The following is a 24,874-nucleotide window of genomic DNA, read 5'->3' on the forward strand; positions in this document are numbered from 1 at the left end:
TGGTGTAAGTACCGAGCACACAAGGACAGGTGGGTTTGCTGTTTGCTCTACTGTGTGTACAGTCTAGAGTCCATCAGTGTGTTTGTGAAGACCTAATGTGATACAATGAGTTTTACTTAACGTTTAATCTCAGTTTATCTTCATAACATATTAGCATATTAGTAGCATGTTTGGTAGCTATTATATTACATACAATTGCTAATGAGGCACCATCTTTAAAATGTCTAGAGCTGGCACCAGCTACCTTTATTACGTCAGGTGACAGGGAGGTCCACATAAATTACACTATCCAGGAGAAATTCACACAACATAAGCGCAACTTTGTTGGCGTGTACAGCAATGACTAAAAAACTGACATTTGGGCTGGCAAGCGGGTGGGGGTTTACTTGGCAATGTTAACCCGGCAGCATGGTTGTGTGTGTCAGACAGAAAGGTAGAGAGAGAGCGCAAGAGAGAGAGATAGACAGGACTACAGACAGGACCTTGGCACAGGCAGAGAGGCTTGTGGGTACAGTGTGGATGTGGATTGTAATGGGCTCGTGGAGGCGATGGTGGTTTCTGTCTCTCTCTCTTCTGAGCAGTGTCCACCTGGTCTGCAGCTATGGGAGAGGTAAGCCACTGCACTGTGAAAGCGACAGGACCAAGTAGACATTTTGTTAATCATACGTTCAGGCTGACAATGACTTTGCTAGCATAGTTTTCCAGTCTACATATGACCAGCATAGTGTCGGGTATACAGCAGTGGAGGCTGCTGAGGGGAGAACGGCTCATAATAATGGCTGGAATGAAGTTTAATAGATGGAATGGAGTGAATGGAACGGTATCAAACCCATGAAAACCATGTTTTGTCCCCTTAGCAGCCTCCACAGGTATACATTAAGCAAACTGTTCTGTATTTAATTCAATGGCATGAAACTCAATGATGGGACCACATAAAGTGGATAATCTTCACCAAAATCCCATTGCTCCATGTTTAACTTTTCACCATTTAACATATTATCCTCAACCTGGAAGGAGAAAAATGAATAATGAGTCACTTCTGGTTTGTCTCACTTTTCAGTTGTTGTTGTTCCCTATGTCTTCTCCCTCCTCCTCCTATTCCTCCTCCTTCCCCTCCTCTCCTCCCGTTCATCCACCTCCCCCTCATCCTCCTACCCCTCCTCCTTCCCTTCCTCTCCTCCTCTTCGTCCACCTCCCCCTTCCCCTCCTCTTCATCAACCTGCCCCTCCCCCTCCTCTTCATTCACCTCCCCTCCCCCTCCTCCTTTTCATCCACCTTACCTCCTCCTCCTTCCACTCCTCCTCTACATCCACCTCCCCTCCTCTTCATCTGCCTCCTACTCCTACCCCTCCTCCTTCCCCTCCTCTCCATCCACTTCCCCTCCATCTACATCCTCCTCCTATCCCTCCTGGTTTTCATCCACCTCCACCTCCTCTTCCCTGACCCTCAGTGTTCAGACCCCCTGCGCACGCCAGCACGGTCTTCCTACGGTCGAAGCGAGCGAACGCGTTCTTCTTGGAGGAGATGCTTCAGGGGAACCTGGAGAGAGAGTGTTATGAGGAGACCTGCAACTACGAGGAGGCCAGGGAGTACTTTGAAGACACACTCAAAACTGTGAGAAGTTTAGGCCTACAGGGTGCATCTCAATAGTCTAAAATGTATTCCTTTCCTTCAACTGCACTGATCTGACAACATAGGCAATCCCATTATCCACAACTAATGCAGTAGTTTTCTGATTTAAACCGTGTCCATTGTCTCTCTCTCTCTCATACCTCAATAGGACACTTTCTGGAATGTCTACGTGGGTAAGTCTCATTCTTTTGAATCGTGGCAGAGGGGTGTTGGGTTTTCTCCCCACTCCAGATATTGAATCCCCCCCCCCTCTCCTTCCTCCCCAGATGGGGACCAGTGCAAACCCAATCCCTGTCTCCATGGTGGCAGCTGCAAGGACAGCATTGGAGGTTACACCTGTAGCTGCACAGAGCTGTACCACGGGAAGAACTGTGAAATAGGTCAACAGAACACCTACCTTAGAACTCTTTATGAGTGTGTGTGAATGTGTGTGTGTGAGAGTGTGTTAGTGTGAGAGTGTGTTCATAGTTATGTGAGTAGGCTAAGAGATATGTTTGTGTGTCATAACAGATATCTCTCAGTGCCCCACCAAGGGGCCCTTCTCCTGTGACCACTTCTGCAGTCCCAACTTTGTTGCATACCAGTGCTCCTGCACCACAGGGTACAAGATTCACAGTGATAAGAGGAGCTGCATTCCTGCAGGTTAACGTCTACCTATTCTTTTGAATTAGACATCTGTAACACTCTCTCTCTCTGACACACTTTAAATAGAGACGTCTCTGTTTCCTTAGTTAAGCACCCCTGTGGAAGACTCCAGCCAACAAACCAAATCAACACAGCTTATCACGTCTGTCCACACAACCGCTGTCCATGGCAAGTAAGTCCCTCCCCTACCAGCACAATGTACAGCAAGGTGAGTTAAAGGGGAAGTCTGTTTCTCCTGGCCTATAGACTACTTTCAAGGTGAGGAACATTATTTTGTGAAATACTGGACTTCCCCTTTAACCTGTGACTTTGTGATTGGCAGGTGGTGTTTGTGGATGAGGCTGGTGCGGAGCTGTGTAGCGGGGTGATCCTGGGGCCTCAGGCAGTCCTGACCTCAGCTAGCTGCCTGTACATGGGGAAGAAAGTCCACAGCATGCAGACAGGTGAGTCCCACAGCGATAAAAACACTGACGTTTGATCTGTTAGTGTATAAACCTCCAGCTCAGGCAGATTCAAATCTTTCTGAAATCTAACGGTTTCCATTCATCCCCTAAGGTGCCTCAAATAATAGTGTGAGGATCCCTCTATCGACCCAATTGTACATTCACAACCGCCACGAGAGAGGCAGTCTGGAGGACGACCTGGCCGTGGTGAGACTGAATGAGCCCCTTCCCTTTGGCCCCTCTGTCTCCCACCTGTGCCTTCCCACTAAGGATTTCAGTGAGAACGTGTTGATGAGTCCAGGAAGGGAGGGGGTGGCCAGGGGTCCGGACAAGCTCCGGGGGGAATTCCACGGTCCCCCTGTTCTCTCCTACCTGAAAGCGGAGGGCTGTCGAAACCAGGTGAACGTCTCCCAGCCCCTCACCAACAAAATGTTCTGTATGGGGAGCCAGAAGGGCTTCTGTGGGACTGAGTTGACTAGGTTTAATGAGACAGACCTCAAACCAGGACTAACGAGGAACCTCTTGTCCGGGACCCCCGTTGTGACTGTGGAGAGGGGTACAGCGTTCCTAACAGGCCTGCTCCTTTCGCCACCCACGTCACATGGCTGTAGACAAACCCCGTTGTTCACCAAGCTGTCTCGCTACTTGCAATGGATCCAGCAGCGCCTGGAGATGACAGAGATGAGGATGACACCACAAATGACCCACGACCCACCTGGACCTTATGTGTAACCCCAACTAAGGGTTAGCCTGATCCCTACCTACACTGGACTTACAGCCAACAAGGTTGCGTTCAAGATTGAAGTTGTTTTTTCCAAGGTTAACAATGTAAATGAATGCGAGTGGTTATATTGTAACGTGTACTATAATTATAGAAATAATTCATCTTCCACTCTTCTTTAATAAACAAAAATGTGGTACAAGGAGTACAAAAAAAATAAAAAAAAATAAAAATTTAAAAAATATGACAAAATAAAATGCAACCTAAACAATAAGGAAATATATTTCTGGGAACAGTTTCTGGGTGAAGGGGATTCTGGGATACGTAGATTAGGAAGATGATGACAGCAGGGGGAATGGATTGGCCTTGCTGACGACCAGTTTCTGGTGCTGGTGAGAGATGTAGCCCTTGATGTGACCCTAGAAGAGAGGAAGAGAGTTCATCTGCTGCTTCATGTTTTTCTACTGTCTGAAATATCAGGTGGAAGCACTTAGTATGGTCAGAGGAAAAGGTGTGTGTGGTGGGATCTCACCTCACAGATTAGGTTGGCCAGGATACACTGCACCTCGTCAATGTCCACCTCTTCCACCTGCATCATTTTCAGAGCTACCAGGAAGGCATCTAGGGGTAACTGGTGAGTCTTCAGCAGCTGGTACCTAACCCACATTAAGTCCATACCACAAACATGTTAACAGAAAGTCAATATCACTCATAGGTTAACACACACACACACACTAGTTCCTACTCCACAAATGCCAATTCACACTATAGGGCTGACCTGAATCGTACTGTGCTGCCTCAGATCATTTATTTTCACATTGTCCTTTCAGTGCGGTTCCAGCAACTATGATGGCTGTGTAACCAGGCCAGCCCAGTACCGTTGGACTTGGCTCAGTAGTGTTAAAAGTGTAACCAGGCCAGCCCAGTACCGTTGGACTTGGCTGAGTAGACTCACACTTTCTTGAAGAGGTTCCGGTAGGTGATGATCTTGAGCTTCTCGAGGATGAGGAAGATGCCACAGCGGATGAAGAAGGTCTCGTGCTTGGCCAAGGCCTCGTTCAACAGCAGCAGGTTGCCCTCACTGTGAGAGTGAGTGAGTGAGTGAGTGAGTGAGTGAGTGAGTGAGTGAGTGAGTGAGAGATAAATCAGAAAAAGAGAGGGGGAAGGAGGGAGTAGGGAGAGAGAGGAGAAAGAGAGATGGCGAGGAGCGGGCGGGTGGTGACACTCACCTCACAGCTTTCGTGACGTCGGCAAACTGCATGAGGTCGTACTTCCTGAGCAGCTGGTGATTAGGCATGTGACCCTGAATCAACATGAGCGACACCAGTCTTAGTCTCTGATTGACAGTCAAGCTTTTTGAATTTGATTTGAATTCAGACGTGTGTGGCTAGATGAGTGTATGTTTGAGCTCTCTCAGTGAGGTGCTCTGTCTCACCAGCAACATCTTGACAGGAAGTAGGTAGATGAGAATCATGCGTTTGTTCTTCTGGCTGGAGCGGTGGCAGTGCTGGAAGGAGAAGGACAGGTACTCCTCGGCTGGTTTGTAGTCGCTGTCGAACATGGCCTTGCGGCCTACATAGTATTTGTAGGTGACTCTCTGGGCCATACTGTAATCATCCTTCAGGTTGGAGCTGTCGATGGCCCGGATCAGTGGCTTACACAGGTGTAGCTTGTTGATCTGGACACACACATACATACACACACACAACCGTTTAGACACACAGAGATGTACACAAACACACACACACACACACACACACACACACACACACACACACACACACACAAAGTAGGGCCTATTCATGTAAACAAAACTTCACCCAATCACACTACTGCCTTACCTTGAAGTAGATCTTGAAGAGCTGATTGATGAGAAACAACATTCCCCACTTCTTGGAGTCGTCAATCCCAGCCCGACTGTAAACGATAACAGTCAAGACACAATGAGCAAGGGGCTATGGTTGCTACGGTAAAGGTTGTAAGATATATAGTTTAATATGCTGTAAGATATATAGTTTAATATGCTGTCAATAGTGTTGAATGCTGTAAGATATATAGTTTAATATGCTGTCTGCTGTAAGATATAGTTTAATATGCTTAAGATAAATAGTTTAATATGCTGTAAGATATAGTTTAATATGCTGTGTGCTGTAAGATATAGTTTAATATGCTGTAAGATAAATAGTTTAATATGCTGTAAGATATATAGTTTAATATGCTGTCAATAGTGTTCAATGCTGCACCTTGAGGGATACCTTCAAGCAAACTTCTTCATGAACTCCAATCTGGCTTTAGAACACTGATACTTGCCTTTTTGGCCACATTAATCAGGAATGTGAGAAAGTGAACTATACAGGTATGGTCATGTTAGACTTGCAGAAAGCTTCTTTTTCGTGGTATCCAATTGGTAGTTACAGTCTTGTCTCGTCGCTGCAACTCCCGTATGGACTCGGGAGAGGCGAAGGTCGAGAGCCGAGTGTCCTTCGAAACACAACCCAACCAAGCCGCACTGCTACTTCACACAATGCCCACTTAACCCGGAAGCTATCCGCACCAATGTGTCGGAGGAAACACCGTACACATGGCGACCGTGTCAGCGTGCACTGCGCCCGGCCCGTCACAGGAGTCGCTAGTGCGCGACAAGGACATCCCTGCTGGCCAAACCCTCCCCTAACCCGGACGACGTTGGGCCAAATGGGTCACCTGGTCGCGACAAAGCCTGGACTCGAACCCAGAAACTCTAGTGGCACAGCCACTAGTTCCAAACAAAATCGATTCAGTTTTTCCCAAATGTAGTGACAATTTGTTGTCAGTCAACCAATCTCTAACAAAATGCAATTCCTTACTCAGGGTCTCTATGTAAACTGTATCCTTCCCTGATACCAGTATGGCTGAATCATCAGCATAAAGCAGGTGTTTGTACTTTACTGTATCTGGAATATCATTAACGTATATAAGAAATAAGAGAGGCCCTAAAATGGATCCCTGCGGTACTCCACAGGATATTTCTTTGGTTTCTGACAGAACATCACCAACATTACATGTGTTCCGTTGGTCAGATAAGACCAAAACCAATTCACTGCTACATCATTTAGACCCATGCATTTCAGTTTCATCAGGAGAATATCATGGTCAAAAGCTTTCTGGGGGCCTCGAGTGGCGCAGTGGTCTAATTAGACCACTGCGCCACTCGGGAGGCCCCCCAGAAAGCTTTTGACCATGATATTCTCCTGATGAAACTGAAATGCATGGGTCTAAATGATGTAGCAGTGAATTGGTTTTGGTCTTATCTGACCAACGGAACACATGTAATGTTGGTGATGTTCTGTCAGAAACCAAAGAAATATCCTGTGGAGTACCGCAGGGATCCATTTTAGGGCCTCTCTTATTTCTTATATACGTTAATGATATTCCAGATACAGTAAAGTACAAACACCTGCTTTATGCTGATGATTCAGCCATACTGGTATCAGGGAAGGATACAGTTTACATAGAGACCCTGAGTAAGGAATTGCATTTTGTTAGAGATTGGTTGACTGACAACAAATTGTCACTACATTTGGGAAAAACTGAATCGATTTTGTTTGGAACAAAATGTAGATTGCTTAGGGCTGACAAGATAAAGGTAAACTGTGCAGGCAAGGAGATTGAATCTAAAACAAGTATCTTATCTTTGTGTGTCCCTAGATCAATCCCTTTCTGGAGACCTGATTGGTGCTAAAATTCTTTTGCGAACAAATTTACATTTTTATATCGTGTCTCAACCTTGATTCAGTGTCATTTTGATTATGCCTGCTCTGCTTGGTATAGTGGGCTATCAAAAAAGCTGAAAGAGAGAATGCTGGTCATGCAAAATAATGTTATCAGGTATATGCTGAATGTCCACCCTGGGGGTACAGGAGTTCTGGGAGGTGGGCTTGTTGCCTTTGGAGTCCAGAGTGGACCAACTTAAACTTAATCATATGTTTGACATCTTAAATAATTGTGCCCCAGGTTATATGAAAAACCACATTGATATGGTCTATACCCAACACAGTTACAATACCAGAGCTAGTGTTATGTCTTGTAAAATCCCAAGAGTAAACAGTACTGCTAGGAGCACGTTTTTCTATACAGGCATTTATCTATGGAATAGCCTCCCCTTGGCAATCAAGCAAAGAAAATATAAAAATAGCTTTAAAAAGCAGGCAAAGGTTTTCATTTGGACAAGGTTGTCTAAGTAAGAGAAACCACTCCACTGACCCTTGTGGCCCCTACTGCTGGTCAGGTGTATTTATTTGAAGGATCGGTATGATGTGCAATTGTAATAGATTGTGAAAAGAATATGGTTAATTTTTAAGGTTAGGGAAAAGTGCAATGAATAGTGCCACTTTTTAGGATGTCAATCTAAATGAATGCATTTATGGTTGTTTGTAATTTTGTGTTTCCTTTTAATCATAATATGCGTTATTTTTTTTTACCACTGAGGACCACTTTGGAAACAAGCGTTTTAATTAATACTTTCAAGTGATATCCTCTGGGTCCACATAGTACATTTTGTTGTACATGTCTGTTACCCAAAATAAATTAAATTCAATATATAGTTTAATATGCTGTCAATAATGTCCAATGCTGTAAGCTATATAGTTTAATATGCTGTCAATAGTGTTCAATGTTGTAAGATAGATAGTTTAATATGCTGTCCGCTGTTAGATATATAGTGTAATATGCTGTTAATAGTGTCCATGTCCTGTGAGACTCACTTGTCGCTGGCACACACTCTGAAACAGCCCATCAGTTGTTCAGCAGCTTTCTCCAGCATGTCTCCCAGTTTGCCTTTTCCCTTCCTCAGGAGCTGCTGCTCTGCCTGGACAATAATACTACAATCATCAAACCCCTCCTATAGGACAATAATACTACAATCATCAAACCCCTCCTATAGGACAATAATACTACAATCATCAAACCCTTCCTATAGGACAATAATACTACAATCATCAAACCCCTCCTATAGGACCCTAATACTACAATCATCAAACCCTTCCTATAGGACAATAATACTACAATCATCAAACCCCTCCTATAGGACAATAATACTACAATCATCAAACCCCTCCTATAGGACAATAATACTACAATCATCAAACCCCTCCTATAGGACCATAATACTACAATCATCAAACCCCTCCTATAGGACAATAATACTACAATCATCAAACCCCTCCTATAGGACAATAATACTACAATCATCAAACCCCTCCTATAGGACAATAATACTACAATCATCAAACCCCTCCTATAGGACAATAATACTACAATCATCAAACCCCTCCTATAGGACAATAATACTACAATCATCAAACCCCTCCTATAGGACAATAATACTACAATCATCAAACCCCTCCTATAGGACAATAATACTACAATCATCAAACCCTTCCTATAGGACCCTAATACTACAATCATCAAACCCTTCCTATAGGACAATAATACTACAATCATCAAACCCCTCCTATAGGACAATAATACTACAATCATCAAACCCCTCCTATAGGACAATAATACTACAATCATCAAACCCCTCCTATAGGACAATAATACTACAATCATCAAACCCCTCCTATAGGACCATAATACTACAATCATCAAACCCCTCCTATAGGACAATAATACTACAATCATCAAACCCTTCCTATAGGACCCTAATACTACAATCATCAAACCCCTCCTATAGGACAATAATACTACAATCATCAAACCCTTCCTATAGGACCCTAATACTACAATCATCAAACCCCTCCTATAGGACAATAATACTACAATCATCAAACCCTTCCTATAGGACAATAATACTACAATCATCAAACCCTTCCTATAGGACCCTAATACTACAATCATCAAACCCCTCCTATAGGACAATAATACTACAATCATCACACCCTCCTATAGGACAATAATACTACAATCATCACACCCTCCTATAGGACAATAATACTACAATCATCACACCCCTCCTATAGGACAATAATACTACAATCATCACACCCCTCCTATAGGACAATAATACTACAATCATCAAACCCCTCCTATAGGACCCTAATACTACAATCATCAAACCCCTCCTATAGGACAATAATACTACAATCATCAAACCCCTCCTATAGGACCATAATACTACAATCATCAAACCCCTCCTATAGGACAATAATACTACAATCATCAAACCCCTCCTATAGGACAATAATACTACAATCATCAAACCCTCCTATAGGACAATAATACTACAATCATCAAACCCTTCCTATAGGACCCTAATACTACAATCATCAAACCCCTCCTATAGGACAATAATACTACAATCATCAAACCCCTCCTATAGGACAATAATACTACAATCATCAAACCCTCCTATAGGACAATAATACTACAATCATCAAACCCTTCCTATAGGACCCTAATACTACAATCATCAAACCCCTCCTATAGGACAATAATACTACAATCATCAAACCCTTCCTATAGGACCCTAATACTACAATCATCAAACCCCTCCTATAGGACAATAATACTACAATCATCAAACCCCTCCTATAGGACAATAATACTACAATCATCAAACCCCTCCTATAGGACCCTAATACTACAATCATCAAACCCCTCCTATAGGACAATAATACTACAATCATCAAACCCTTCCTATAGGACCCTAATACTACAATCATCAAACCCCTCCTATAGGACCATAATACTACAATCATCAAACCCCTCCTATAGGACAATAATACTACAATCATCAAACCCTTCCTATAGGACCCTAATACTACAATCATCAAACCCCTCCTATAGGACAATAATACTACAATCATCAAACCCCTCCTATAGGACAATAATACTACAATCATCAAACCCCTCCTATAGGACAATAATACTACAATCATCAAACCCCTCCTATAGGACAATAATACTACAATCATCAAACCCCTCCTATAGGACAATAATACTACAATCATCAAACCCCTCCTATAGGACAATAATACTACAATCATCAAACCCTTCCTATAGGACCCTAATACTACAATCATCACACCCTCCTATAGGACCATAATACTACAATCATCACACCCTCCTATAGGACAATAATACTACAATCATCAAACCCCTCCTATAGGACCATAATACTACAATCATCAAACCCCTCCTATAGGACAATAATACTACAATCATCAAACCCCTCCTATAGGACAATAATACTACAATCATCAAACCCCTCCTATAGGACAATAATACTACAATCATCAAACCCCTCCTATAGGACCATAATACTACAATCATCAAACCCCTCCTATAGGACAATAATACTACAATCATCACACCCCTCCTATAGGACAATAATACTACAATCATCAAACCCCTCCTATAGGACAATAATACTACAATCATCACACCCTCCTATAGGACAATAATACTACAATCATCAAACCCTTCCTATAGGACAATAATACTACAATCATCAAACCCCTCCTATAGGACAATAATACTACAATCATCAAACCCCTCCTATAGGACCATAATACTACAATCATCAAACCCCTCCTATAGGACCCTAATACTACAATCATCAAACCCCTCCTATAGGACAATAATACTACAATCATCAAACCCTTCCTATAGGACAATAATACTACAATCATCACACCCTCCTATAGGACAATAATACTACAATCATCAAACCCCTCCTATAGGACATTACTTTTCCATAACTGGATCAGAAGCATTTTAGAGCACAATAGTTTATGTTCACTTACATTGTTGGCAAATATCCGCAGGTCCAACGTAACAGCGAACATCACTGGCAAGGCCCTAAACAGCACATAGAGCAGTCATCCCACAGACGTGTATATGTAGAATAGAAAAACACTAGGGCCAAATGTATCAAAAATGTCATTTTTTTGCATGCAATCGATATTGGGCTTTACAATCATTTACAAAAAAACGTAGAAATCTATTTCAAATTACAAAAAATAAAATGACAGTAAGGATCTTTACCAGTTCTCCTCTTTGTGAGATTGGAAGGCCCTCAAGAATGACGTAGAAAGTCAAGGAGGAACCGCAGAGAAACCATGACAGAACAGTTTGGAAATGGACCAGTCTATAGCACAAATCCTGTGTGTATGTATATATTTGTCAGGCAGGGATGGGGAGTGATGAGAATATGTATGCAAAGTAATCTCCAGAAATGCCAAAAGGATATTGGACCACCAATGTCTGACATTTGTACGCCTCAACAAAGTCGTGGTTGGACACTGCATAGGTGCACCTCAAGTGTGCTGCAACCATCTCATCGTACGGGACTTCCAGCACCTGTTGGCACTTCTCCTCTGGACTGGCGAGCTGCAGGCAAACATACAGTCATGTTTTTAGAGAAAAACACAGAGGGTGTTATCTGAAGAGATACAAGTGTAACAACAGGTCAGCAGGACTTGAAGGCATGGAAGGTTCAGGCAGCCTGAATAGCCTCACCTGGAGACGTGGGTTAGCCACATGTGGGTGTTTGAATGACAGCAGTTCTGCACAAAAGCTCCCCTCATGATTATCAATGGCCTCATACACCTGGGAACAGGTAAGCAACATGGTGTGAACTGAGCATGCGCGACTAGTGGTGAACATTGTGAACACAAAGAATAGCTAAATGAAAGTCTGTGCTAAGGAAGAAGACTGCTAGCTATATGGGCTCACTTGATAACCGGTAAGATAAAATAGAAAAATGTCTACCTGTTGGAGATACTGGTTGATTGTTATGTGCGCCATTGTGGCCAGGGATGTGAACCTACGAAAAAGTTTAAATAATAAAACAGTTGTTTAAGCAAATCCGCTAAGCAGCAAGAGCTCTGAATCTGACAACATCATAACTACTGTGCCATGGCTATTGGCAATTTATCTAGCTAGCTAACGTTACTAGTAGATTAGCTAAGAGTTTAATTCAGTATCACAACGAGTGTGATGATGATTAAATTGTGATCAATATAATGTAACTTTTTTGTATCGCTTTAACTAACGCTAGCTAGGTAGCATGCATTCATTCATAACTGTCAAGGACGGCTAGATTGTGGCTGATAAGATACATCAACGTGTAACTAACGTTAGCTAGCTAGTTTACAAAGCCAGTGGTTCCCAATTCTTTTCGGTTATTGTACCACCAACAAAATGTTGCTCTGCCCAGAGTACTGTACTCCTGAAGTACCCCCTCATGCGCATTTTACCAGTAAAAGCCTATGGTCTCATGAGTCTTCTCAAGTACCCCCTGTAGGTAAGCCAAGTCTCCTAGTACCCCTGGTTGGTTGGGAACCACTGAACTAACCTAATGGCATATTTCCAATGTATCCGTCTATAGCTACCTGTTGTGGTTAAATTTCTGTTTAAAATGTATTCATGTTGTTGAGCTGTAGCAACACGAATCACTTCCGGGTCAATGTATTCCTTGAGCCTTCAAAATAAAAGTCTCCCACGTACTACAATAGTCTAGATATAACTTTGTCGCCTCCATGTGCTTATTAGAAGCTATGCGCAATGAAGACTGCTCTCGCAATCTCTCGCTCTCAAACACACACACACACACACACACACACACACACACACACACACACACACACACACAGCGCCTCTGTGATCTACGATGTGTCTGGCCCTGTGAGAGGGAGTGTTTCACGCTACACTGTGTGATTAATGGAGGAGTGAGAATGGGCTCTTAAAATAGAACCTGCAGAGTGCCACTAGCCTTGTGTGCCTGTGTGTTCCTGTGTGTCCTGCAAACCTGTTCACAATGTTATTATATCACAGTGATTCTACCTTCCTCAGCTCAGCATGTGACCCACTCCCTCTAACCCCCTCCACTCCCTCTAACCCCCTCCACTGTCTCTAACCCTCCACTCCCTCTAACTCCCTCTAACCCCCTCCACTCCCTCTAACCCCCTCCACTCCCTCTAACCCCCTCCACTGTCTCTAACCCTCCACTCCCTCTAACTCCCTCTAACCCCCTCCACTCCCTCTAACCCCCTCCACTCCCTCTAACCCCCTCCACTCCCTCTAACCCCATCCACTCCCTCTAACCCCATCCACTCCCTCTAACCCCCTCCACTCCCTCTAACCCCCTCCACTGTCTCTAACCCCTCCACTCCCTCTAACCCCCTCCACTCTCTCCATTCTCTATCCTTCCGCAGCTCCTCTTCTCAGGTTGCTGAGGTATCACAGCAGCATATTGGATCCCAGCCGGGGTATGGATTGCCGGCATGCCCTCTAAAGTGACTTTGGTATAGGCCATGTGTGTGTGTGTGTGTGTGTGTGTGTGTGTGTGTGTGTGTGTGTGTGTGTGTGTGTGTGTGTGTGTGTGTGTGTGTGTGTGTGTGTGTGTGTGTGTGTGTGTGTGTGTGTGTGTGTGTGTGTGTGTGTGTGTGTGTGTGTCGGAGGGAGAGAGGCTTCCCTATGGGAGCCTTGCAGCATCCAGAGCTGTCGACACAGCACAGCTAGAACAAGGACACTGCAGTAACTTAAATTCTCTGAAAGACCTGTCAAAATCATACATTCTAAATCTCTTTGGCCTCATAAAACAACAGCGTTGTCATTACATCCAAGAACATCTGCTTACTGTAGATTTAGCAGCTGTCCCCTCTGTTGCCTAGCAACCTTCTGCCCCTGTTTTGATGATGTCAAACTCAGGAGTCACATCAGTAACAGCCAGGCGTCTATTTGGGGTCGCTGCTGGGCACAATTGTGACATGGTTTCAGAAGATTTTCAATTTCGTCACACCAAAAGCTCTTCACCCCTCATTCATCCCACTCTGTGTCTTTGTACAGACGCAACAGAAATGCCATCAATGTACGTACACTGACTGCAAATGACTCTCCTTACTAGGACTCTTTCGAATTGCTGTCTCAATCCGTGTTCAGGGGATCTGTATGAGAAAGCTCCCTTTTTGTCCCCACAACACCTCAGAGAGCATCTTTTTTTCCCAGGTACCTCTGATGGGAAAGACAGGGTAAAGTATCACATTGAACGCTGCTACCCAGAGCCAAAAATGAGGACAAACTGTACTCTGTACTCTGTACTGTAAAACCTGTTTGGCATAGCAACATATAGGGCACCTATAAACTCTTAATATAGCTTTGTGTTTACAGGGAGCCATACAGTCTGTATACTGTAAATAAAACCCCTATTTGATCTTCCTACATTTTGCTGTGCTGGCATGAGTGTCATTGTGCTAGAGCTCGCCTGATGGGCGTTTCATGTCGTGGCTGACACTAGTTGGCTCTCGTGTGAAATCCTAATCCACTCAGTTTGAATAATCTTCCAAAATGACATTCTCTTTTTTAAAGGGCAATTCCGCCACTTTTCAACCTCATAATCATTATCTCCAGCACCATACCAGTGTCTACGTACTGTATGTGAAATGTCACGTTTCTATGATCTGTGGTTAAAAAGATCAGAAGAAAGGTCCTAAAAACAATGCTTCTCTGTGACATCACAGGGTTGGATTAAAATGAAGGGAAAACTGTGATTTTCAAAACCTGAAACAAGTTTCTAGCCAGAGGGAGGGTATTTTCTTGCTACCCACACAACCGCAAATTTAATTGTGTTTTAAAATCACTGTTTTTAAAATGTTTTTACTTTTGATGATGTCATCGGGTATAACTTTTGAACTTTATATATTTTTACAAAACAAAAAGAAATGGTCGGTTTTCGAATATGTATACACTGGTATTGTGCTGGAGATAATAAATATGAGGTTGAAAAGTGGTGGAATTACCCTTTAAGTGGGGGCTTAATAGAATCTGCGTGCTCATCATAAGGACATTTTGCCTGCTAAAAAAACCCTTCTGTGCCTTAGTTATACTATCTGTGCCCTTCTTTAGTGTTGAAGCGTTGAAGCTTTGTCCTTGGCCTCGGCATAGATAGTAGAAATCTTTACGAGTACCCATCACTATTGTGTGACAGCATATCAGTCGGTGATGTGAATGGAGCAAACCACAGTACAGCCAATCCCCAAGCCCTGTTATTGTTAGCTTTACTATACTGATGTAGTATTGATTAAACCATGTCTGCTCTCACAGGTTCGTCTTCTCGCCATCTGATGAACATGTCGGAAGGGGTAGTAGTTCATAGAGTTTGTATGAGGGTTTTGGTGTGGATGGTGGTCGGAGAGGCCAGCCCCTAGTCGTGGCCCGAGGTTGAGCTGCCCCCTGTTGGGACGGCCAATCCCTGGCCGTAAGCCAAGGTTGTGCTAGCCCCCCTGCTGATGGGGCCAGCCCCTGGTCATGGAAGGGGGTAGGGCTGGCCCACCATTGTGCCAGAAGCCTAGGGGGTGAGTTGATGGGGAGGCCAGACCCTGGTCGTGGACTGAGGCTGGTAGGTGGCCTCCCGGCAGGGTGTTCATAAAAAGGACTGGATGCAGGTGAGCAATTGGCATGGTCACGGCTCTATGTCCATATTTGGAGTTCTTTGCTAATAGGCCGCATTCCAATTTGGGTGTGTGGGCCCATACATGGAGTTCCTCCTCCGGGCAACTTCCAATATGAAAGTCTGTACCCATATGTGGAGTTCCTGCTCTAAGGCTGAATTTCAATACCGGAGACAATGCCCATATGTGGAAGTTCCTGCTGTGGATTAGCTGTGTTGTCTGAAGCTTAAAGCTCTCCTCACGAAACTGCGTTATAAACCACACTTATGAGGTCGGCTGTCAGATTAGTTTGTATGATGATGAGACATACAGTAACTGCACACATGCATAATTTACAATAGGCCCAGTCCAGCCGATGAGGGCAGAGGAACCTTATGTTGACCTCAGTCTGACCTTCCTGTCACATAACTTGTAATTACTAATGAATTAAATCGAAAGACAAGTAGATTAAATACTTATGTTTGTGAATTGACATGAATCAAAGTTTTCTGCTGGCAACCCTCTGACAGATGCACTGTAATACTGCAGACTGGGCAACACTAATCAGAAAACCTCCTTCGAGTCACATTAGCGTTGACCTTAGTTAATTGCCTTGTAACGTCAGCTTTAGCTGACTCATTTAGTTTTGCTATTCTACTTTTCCTACCTCTTTAATGAGGTAAATTTAAATAAAAAAATCCCAGGAAGCCAATTAATAAAAAATAGTTAGATAAATATCTTAGAATATATGACAACAGGTATTAAATACATTTGCTCTCACAGGTGACAATGCTGCTTTTGCATTGCATATTCTGTGGATATTGGGTTAACAAAGCCACCTGAAAAAGTGGCAGCCAGTAAGAAACATCATAGAATTAGAATACTAGAATGGAGATGAACCTTCTTATGATGGGCCAAAGGTCAGCCATGTTGGTCGACCATGGTTTGGCAGTGCTGTGATAAGATATTTAGTAAAACAATTCATGTGAAGAATTTATCTGCACTGTATGTTTTTTAGCTAGCTAGCCAGCCAATTTTAGAAGAATGATTCCATACATTTTTATAATTAATTCAGTGATAATGCCCGAGAAGCCGGTGTTTGGAGGATATATTGGCACAGGTGTTGCTAGGCCCGAGACAAAGTCAATATATTCTCCAAACTCCGTCTTCGAGGGCATTATCACTTTTATACAACGGGTTACCAACATATTCAAATAGTGATTGACATATTTTCATTCAAAACTTTATTTTAATGAATTTATTCATACTATTTCATCCTTCCACAATATGTAGTCCCGACACAGATCTAGGGTTGCTACCCAAGCCAGCTGGTCGCTCGTTTTATTCGTTCGGTTGCCAGAGACACGACCCAGTCGATCAGTCTTTTTGTTCTGTATCTATGGACAGAACCCTGTCGTTTGTTCTAAATGTTCCATTGCCATACTGGCTGGAAACGTTCTTATCCCTTGCTTGAAAGCTAGTCAACTACGGCTAACTGTTGTTCAGAGGAGCTAGCCGACAACGCAGCTAACATAATCACTTCAAGCTGTAAACACTGCTAACTAGCTGCACGTTTTACCTTTTTTCAATTGACAGTTCTTTGTATATATCCATAAAAATTATGCCAGCTGATTCATGATTTCGATTGGCAGAGAAACGCTGCCTGCCTGCCTGTCTGTTTCGTCCCGACTCCCGGCACGTTCATTACTATGGGACAGCTGGAGATCTAATTTGAATATTGAAACAATGTTGCAAATGTCGAAGAGACAGACAGGAAGATTTATACAAAGCTCCACTGTTGAAAACTAAATGTTAGTCTACAGCAGGTATTCCCTAACTGGGGTACCACCAGGGGTACGCACAATGCCGTCGGGGGTACACCAAATAAAAATGTGCTAAACAAATTCCAATGGGGCTATGCATTTAGGAGAGGTTCTTTTCTCTCCTGAGTAGCCTTGCTTCACTGCCAAAAATCTAAGTAACCATCTAGTGTTCAGCGAAATAACAACACAATGTCAAATACAGGTAGCCTAGTCAAATAATTAACATCCAATCACATTAACTGTTACTCTCTCATGGGAATTCCACTAACGGTCCGTATGTAGCCAAACGTAGCTGCTGCTCATGTTGGTATCTGTACTGATGGTGCAAAAGCCATGACAGGGACACATAGTGGAGTGCTAACGCGTGTGCAAGCAGTTGCTCCCGATGCTACTTGGGTACACTGCAGCATCCACCGAGAGGCTCTTGCTGCCAAGGGAATGCCTGACAGCTTGAAAAACAATTTGGACTCTACAGTGAAAATTGTAAACTTTTTTAAAGCAAGGCCCCTGAACTCTCGTATTGTCTGCACTATGCAATGATATGGGCAGCGACCATGTAACGCTTTTACAACATACAGAAGTGCACTGGTTATCAAGGGGCAAAGTATTGACAGGTTTTTTTTAAATTGAGAGACGAGCTTAAAGTTTTCTTTACTGACCATAATTTTCACTTGTCTGACCGCTTGCATGATGACGAGTTTGTCACACGACTAGCCTATCTGGGTGATGTTTTTTCTCGCCTGAATAATCTGAATCTAGGATTACAGGGACTCTCCGCAACTATATTCAATGTGCAGGACAAAATTGAGGCTATGATTAAGAAGTTGGAGCTCTTCTCTGTCTGCATTAACAAGGACAACACACAGGTCTTTACATCATTGTATGATTTTTTTGTGTGCAAATGAACTCAAGCTTCCGGACAATGTCAAATAGCGAAGTACCTGAGTGAGCTGGGTGCACAATTACGCAGGTACTTTCCCGAAACGGATGACACAAACTGGATTGGTTATCCCTTTCATGCCCTGCCTCCAGTCCACTTAACGATATCTGAACAAGAGAGTCTCATCGAAATTGCAACAAGCGGTTCTGTGAAAATTGAATTCAATCAGAAGCCACCGCCAGATTTCTGGATTGGGCTGTGCTCAGAGTATCTTGCCTTGGTAAATCACACTGTTAAGACTCTGATGCCCTTAGCAACCACGTACCTATGTGAGAGTGGATTCTCGGTCCACACTAGTATGAAAACTAAATACAGGCACAGACTGTGTGTGGAAAATGATTTAAGACTGAGACCAGGGGCGAAAATCTGATATAAACTTTGGAGGGGACAATTACATGACATTTTCTCAAGAGCAATTCCTGAGGGGGACACCAAAAGTAGTGCTGTAACACATAGCCTACGTTTAATATGGTAAATGTATATTGAGGAACCAAAGAAATAAGGTGTTTGCCGTACTCCTAACTACCGGTACCCAAAACTACACAACTACTCACAACAGCAATACCATTGCCTTTAACAAATCTTAGTTCAGTCACCAGTTTAAGTTGAGAGTGGGGGTATCCATGGCATTTTCCAATTATGTTCCTATTTTACAAGTCCAAAAAATTGAGAACCTTTCATAATGTTGCCAAACAAAGACTCAACAAACTTACCTGAGACTCCCTGTCTCTGCCAGTCTGTCCCTGCATATCTGTCCCCAACTCTGCTGTCTGTGTGCCATCTGTTGCCTGCTCTGCCTAATGACATCATTGTGAAACATTTCCATTAGAATTTCATTTCTTTCTTATGAACATTTTATCAACTAGTCTTTGAGATATTAGGCTACTAGGGTTCTTACTTTGCGTTTTGGTGTACTGAAAAATACTCTGATGTCCGTCTTTTTTCTGCCATTTTTCTGCCATTTTTCTACCTGGCTGGCTACACACACACAGTATGTAGGTTATTTACAGTAGGAGATGGGCTTCTATCATCTTATCTTCTATCATTCTATATGGGCTTCGATCTAAAAGGTAGCTAGCAAATGTGAAACGAATTGCAGTGACAAGAGTTGACAGCTGTATGAGTTCACCATTTACACAACATATGCTGCAACCTTTTGTAATTTTAATCGTTTGTTTCATATTGGCTGGCTTCTAACAATAGATGAATTTGCAAAGCTAGTGAGCACCAATTCAGTGGTGTTTGCTATAATCTTTGCTACCCGGGTTAAATAAAGGTGAAATAAAATATATAAATAAAAGTTCCCTTGCGACAATTTAGCTTTTGCAATGAGACCATTAAATATATTTAAAACAATGGTAGAAGAGAGTGTAGTTCTGTTCAGTTTATCGCTAACCTTATCACAGGGACTTTGAAGCACTAACTTACATGCATGCTGATCTTGGAATAAATTGACGATAGCAAAGATTCCATCTTTGATGACGCCACATAAATGGAATAGGTACTAGCTAGCTTAATAGTTAATATTTGCGCGCTAGCTCTGCATATTCAGCTAGTGTGTGTGCGCGATTGACTGGATTAACCTCACGTCAGTTACGTGCATTGAGTGCCTTTCAGACAGTAGATACGACCTCTACGTTACCTTGCAAGCTAAGGAACTGGCAGTGGATCAAACCATTGTGAGGCAAAGGGTGGGGGGGTCGCAATCTTTTGAAACTTAAAAACGAGCTATTAAGTGTCTATAATCAGCACAATTGCTTTCATTGCGTTATTATTATTATTTAAATTACATAGTTATGTTTCAGTGATTATATTGGGGGGGACAAATCATATTTTTCCCAGGATGGGGGGGTCGTGTTCCCCCCGTCCCCCCCGGGATTTCCGCCCCTGACTGAGACGCTCTCCAGTACAACCCAACATTGCAGAGTTATGTGCATCTTTTCAAGCACACCCTTCTCATTAACCTGTGGTGAATTATTCACAATTTTTGATGAACAAATAAGGTTTAACAATTTAATAGGATCTCTATGAGAGTTATCAGCAATAACAAAAACTAGTACACTCTTAGAAAAAAGGGTTTTACATGGAACCCAAAAGGGTTCTACCTTTTGTTACTGAGCTCCAGAGCCTGAGCATTCTGCAGCTGAGGTCTACTGTTTCAGCCCGTGACGTGTACTATCTGCATATGTGGCACGTTCTATAGGGCCGCAGAGTCCTGAGTCTAAGTCTAGTCAGCAATAAGGACCAATGCACACTCATCTTCCTATACTGTGGATTGTTGTCCCTGTAAGAGAGAAAGCTAAGATTTCAGCCAAACTTGTGCTGCAGTGAAAGCGGCAGATATGGAAACTCATGTTGTTTCTGATTAGTAGTTCTGTAGCTGCTGAAAGTGGTTCATTTCTCAGGTGTAGTGACACGTCAAGTGAGTGATCTCCTTTGTGACTGAAGGCGGTGTCTAGTAACCTTGATGCGAGTCACTTTCTCATTGGATGGAGTGTCGCAGAGTTCACCTACTGCATGGCAGTAATATGGAGAGGCACGGTGCAGGCTTTGTCTCTATTTATCATCCTGCCATGACGCAGAGCAGGTGAGGCGAGACGCAGGAGGGAGGGAGGGAGGGAGGGAGGGAGGGATGGATGGATGGATGGATGGAGGGAGGGAGATAAAGGATGATAAGTCATAGGAATCTAAAACCGTCCATAGTTTGCGGAGAAATAAAGTCTACAGTTTGCATAATAGATCAGATATGGATCAAATAGAAATATACTCCTAGACACAATGGGTACAGTAATACATTATGAGGAGTTATGGGTGTGGTGGTTGCTAGGCGCTTATTTCCCAGTTGTGATCTTGTGTGTGTTTAGTGTGTACTGTAAGCACTGTCTGCAGGGCGGTGCACATTCTCACATCCTCTGTTGAAAGTCAGCAGTGTTCAGGATCTAGTGTTCAGGAACAGTGTTCAGGATCTAGTGCACTAGACCAGTGTTTCCCAACTCCAGTCCTCAAGTACCCCCAACAGTAAACATTTTGTTACCCTGGACCTAAAGCTAATTCAGTTTTAATACTGTAATTTTCACCTGACTTTGTTTCACTTGGTGGTCTTTTGTCATTGTCAGAGCTTAGAGCACTCTCTGTGGTGCTACAGGTGTAGGATGTTAATTTGATCACTCTTTTGTGGCTGAGAATTTTTCTGCAGCTTTGTGATTTACATAAATGCACTGAAAACCCACACTGACACACAGTTCTATTAACAGTATGGCACTTTTCAGGTTGCTTACTTTTGACCAATTATTAGCCTTACCAAAGATCAAGCAATTAAACATTCAAATCCTGTTGCTGCAGGATTATTTTGTGTGCCAATATAGGTCAAATTAAGATCCAACATCTGTACTGTATTAAGGTAAATATAGCTTGCAGAACAAGGGAATTACTATTTCTAACTGGGGCAAAGCGCATAGAAGTTGTATACTACACCAAAGCCTTTGCTCAATTAGATACAGTGAACATCCCGAGGGAACCAGAAAGAGGCAAATTGTTGTTTTGATTTGGAAGAAAAGCTTATGTCAGCCATAATGACAACCCTGACTGTTGCCCTGGTAATCAAACCATTCAGCAGGAAAATGACACCATTGAGATGGGTTTCAAGTGACCTGGCTCTGGTTACGAGCTCCGCAAAGACCATGTTTATCTAATACGGTGTTGGTGTGTCTCTGCTTTCACCATGGGGAAAAACAACACTGTACACACACACACACACACACACGCACATTTTTCTCTCATGCTGGCATCTTTTGTTACCGACTGATTGGCATGGGTTTCGTTCTGCCCGATGCCACTGACGCGCTTAGTGTGGGGTAATCCAAACGTAAGCCGCAAAGATAGATGAGTTTTTTGAGCTCTGGGTTCATTTATTTCTCTCTCTTCTTAGCCTAGTCCCTATAGAGTCTGGGTAGCTAGGGAGCACAGAGTCTGGAGATGGACAGTCAAGGACAGGTTCCCTGCCTCCAGCATATTAGGGCCTTTGATTAGGCCTAGTGTGTGGGTATTGGGCGCTAATGGGCTGACAACATGCCTGGAGTGGCAGTAAGTAGCTAGAAGTTAACTCTAATAACCACTGACAGTGTTATAATGGCTCTGAAAACGTAATGAGCTGAAAGGGATTCTTCACCCTAAAATCAAAGTTTCCATACTTCAAAAGAGGTACGGTGGATTCATATGCCATGCTATCTGATGTATCTGACCCTACAGCTTTACAAGAACATCTGCCAGCCTCCTAATTCCTAAATTAAGGGGAACGATTGGCACCGTTTAATAGGATGATTAGCAATGTAATCTTAGTTAACCCAAATCGTGTGTAATTTGGTGAGATGCTCAATGTCCACTAGAGATGACTAGCCATGTAAAACTCTTCTATAATTGTGTATTGTGGCCTTGTTTGACTTTGCTCAGCCTGCAATGGAGGCTGTCTGTCAGTAGGGGGCCACGTCCAATATCTGTGACATCAAACTAGAACTCAAATCAAATCAAATTGTATTGGTCACATACACATGTTTAGCAGATGTTATTGCGGGTGTAGTGAAATGCTTGTGTTTCTAGCTCCAAGAGTGCAGTAATAGCTAACAATTTCACAACAAGACACACAATACACATAAATCTAAAGTAAAGGAATGGAATTAAGAATATATAAATATTTGGATGAGCAATGTCTGAGCGGCATAGACTAAAATACAGTATATAAATATAAGATGAGTAATGCAAAATATGTAAACGTTATTAAAGTGATTACGGGGTAGTCTACAGTCTGAGAAAAGGCTAATATCGGTGCATAGCTCTAGTCTTTAATCAGTAAAATGAACTGAACCTAATCATTTCAAGTAAAATGGAATGACCTTTAGAGTTTCTCTTTATACTTTAAAACCACACATTCCTATAAGTGTTCGTATTCTGCTTCATCCTAATTAAACATGCTCAGATGTTGATCTAAACTGAAGCCAGAACATGCTATTCACACTAAGATGCACTGAGATGCATGTTGACACTTTACAATGGTGTTGACTAACTTACTCATGTTGTACAACCCAATTTACAGCATATGGAAGATGAAGGTGATTGTAGTGACAAGTAAAGGAATGCTTCTTTCATAGAAAGACAAAGCTCCCTGTCTGCTGGGCTCTGAGACGGGAGATAAATGAGAGTGAAGATTGATGATCTCTCAATCCCAATGTGCTCCTGAGGGGTGCAGACAGAGAGAAGCAGCGCTCTGTCTGTTGGTCAACTGTGGTACTTTTCCATCACTCCGAGTGACGTCTGTGGAGGACACAACCTCGATTTAGAAACACTGCACTTATAGGACAACTCCCTGCAATCTGACTCTCTCTCTTACTCTCTCTCTTATCTCTCTCTACTCTCTGTCTCTCTATCTCTACCATCTCTCTCTCTATTTATACCTCTCTCTCTCTCTCTCACACTCTCTTTCTCTGAGCTCCAAATGCATTGTTGCTATTAATAACACAGCTTCCCGGGCTGGGCAAAGGGATCTTTCCCTCCTGGCTGTGTGTGTGTGTGTGTGTGTGTGTGGCGGAGCATGTGGGAGTAGGACACACACTGAAGGCTCCTCTCAACTATAATTGCAGTAACAAGACTGTGTGACCTTCATGGCTGTGTGGGGCGGTGTGGGGCTTCATGGGTATCTCTCTCCCAACGTTACTTAGAATAGGACTGACAGGGCAGTCATCTATGAAATACATGGAGCAGTATGCATCACAATACATTTCACATACTGTATATTTCAGTTTTAAATATTTTGCTGCATTATGGGCATTATCTGATGATGGAACAGTGCGTCTATGATGGGAATAGGAGCAGGCAGTAGTCTATAGGTTTGGTGTGGGAGTGAGAGCCTGGGAAGTTGAAGGTTAGCATGCAGGAAGGACACTCCAATCCACAGTAACTGCAGCAGTCTTCACTTTCTTCCTGTTCCTGATCCCCTAGCCCATGTGATCTGCTGGGGGCGGGGCCTCTTCTCCCAGCCCTCCACTCACAGGAGGAGGATTCAGAAGGAGGAGGAGCCTGCTGCAAGGGAAAGGGCCCCTGTGAGTCAGTGCAGGTGATTGATTTGCTTTTCACGCACGTAGAATAGTTCTCGTGCCAATAATCTAGAGATCAGCACGGTCGGTCACCACAGTCACAGTCCTCTACTCTCACTCCTGCAGGAGTCCTCATACACCTACCTGCAGGACGGGTTTGCCCACTCTGTCTGT

The 24,874-nt window shown here is 43.1% G+C and overlaps 2 protein-coding genes across 2 annotated transcripts; one reads left to right on the forward strand and one right to left on the reverse strand.

The window, feature by feature from the left end:
- Nucleotides 1-160: 160 nt before the first annotated feature.
- On the forward strand, nt 161-3,715 carry LOC106574654 (vitamin K-dependent protein Z). The gene is made up of 8 exons (XM_014150651.2): nt 161-610; nt 1,451-1,614; nt 1,781-1,805; nt 1,899-2,012; nt 2,143-2,274; nt 2,364-2,449; nt 2,600-2,720; nt 2,833-3,715. Exons 1-8 carry the CDS (start codon nt 409-411, stop codon nt 3,450-3,452), a joined length of 1,464 nt encoding a protein of 487 aa, XP_014006126.1. The 5' UTR covers nt 161-408; the 3' UTR covers nt 3,453-3,715.
- Nucleotides 3,602-12,941, reverse strand: LOC106574655 (PCI domain-containing protein 2). The gene is made up of 13 exons (XM_045698005.1): nt 12,816-12,941; nt 12,193-12,247; nt 11,941-12,030; nt 11,672-11,811; nt 11,467-11,508; nt 11,226-11,280; nt 8,184-8,287; nt 5,283-5,358; nt 4,877-5,119; nt 4,671-4,744; nt 4,397-4,522; nt 3,974-4,097; nt 3,602-3,860 (listed from the first exon to the last, which is right to left on the reverse strand). The coding sequence occupies exons 2-13, from the start codon at nt 12,226-12,228 to the stop codon at nt 3,771-3,773; spliced, it is 1,200 nt and encodes a 399-aa protein (XP_045553961.1). The 5' UTR covers nt 12,229-12,247; nt 12,816-12,941; the 3' UTR covers nt 3,602-3,770.
- Nucleotides 12,942-24,874: the final 11,933 nt, after the last annotated feature.

This window comes from Salmo salar, chromosome ssa16 (assembly GCF_905237065.1).
Source record: "Salmo salar chromosome ssa16, Ssal_v3.1, whole genome shotgun sequence".
NCBI lineage: Eukaryota > Metazoa > Chordata > Actinopteri > Salmoniformes > Salmonidae > Salmo > Salmo salar.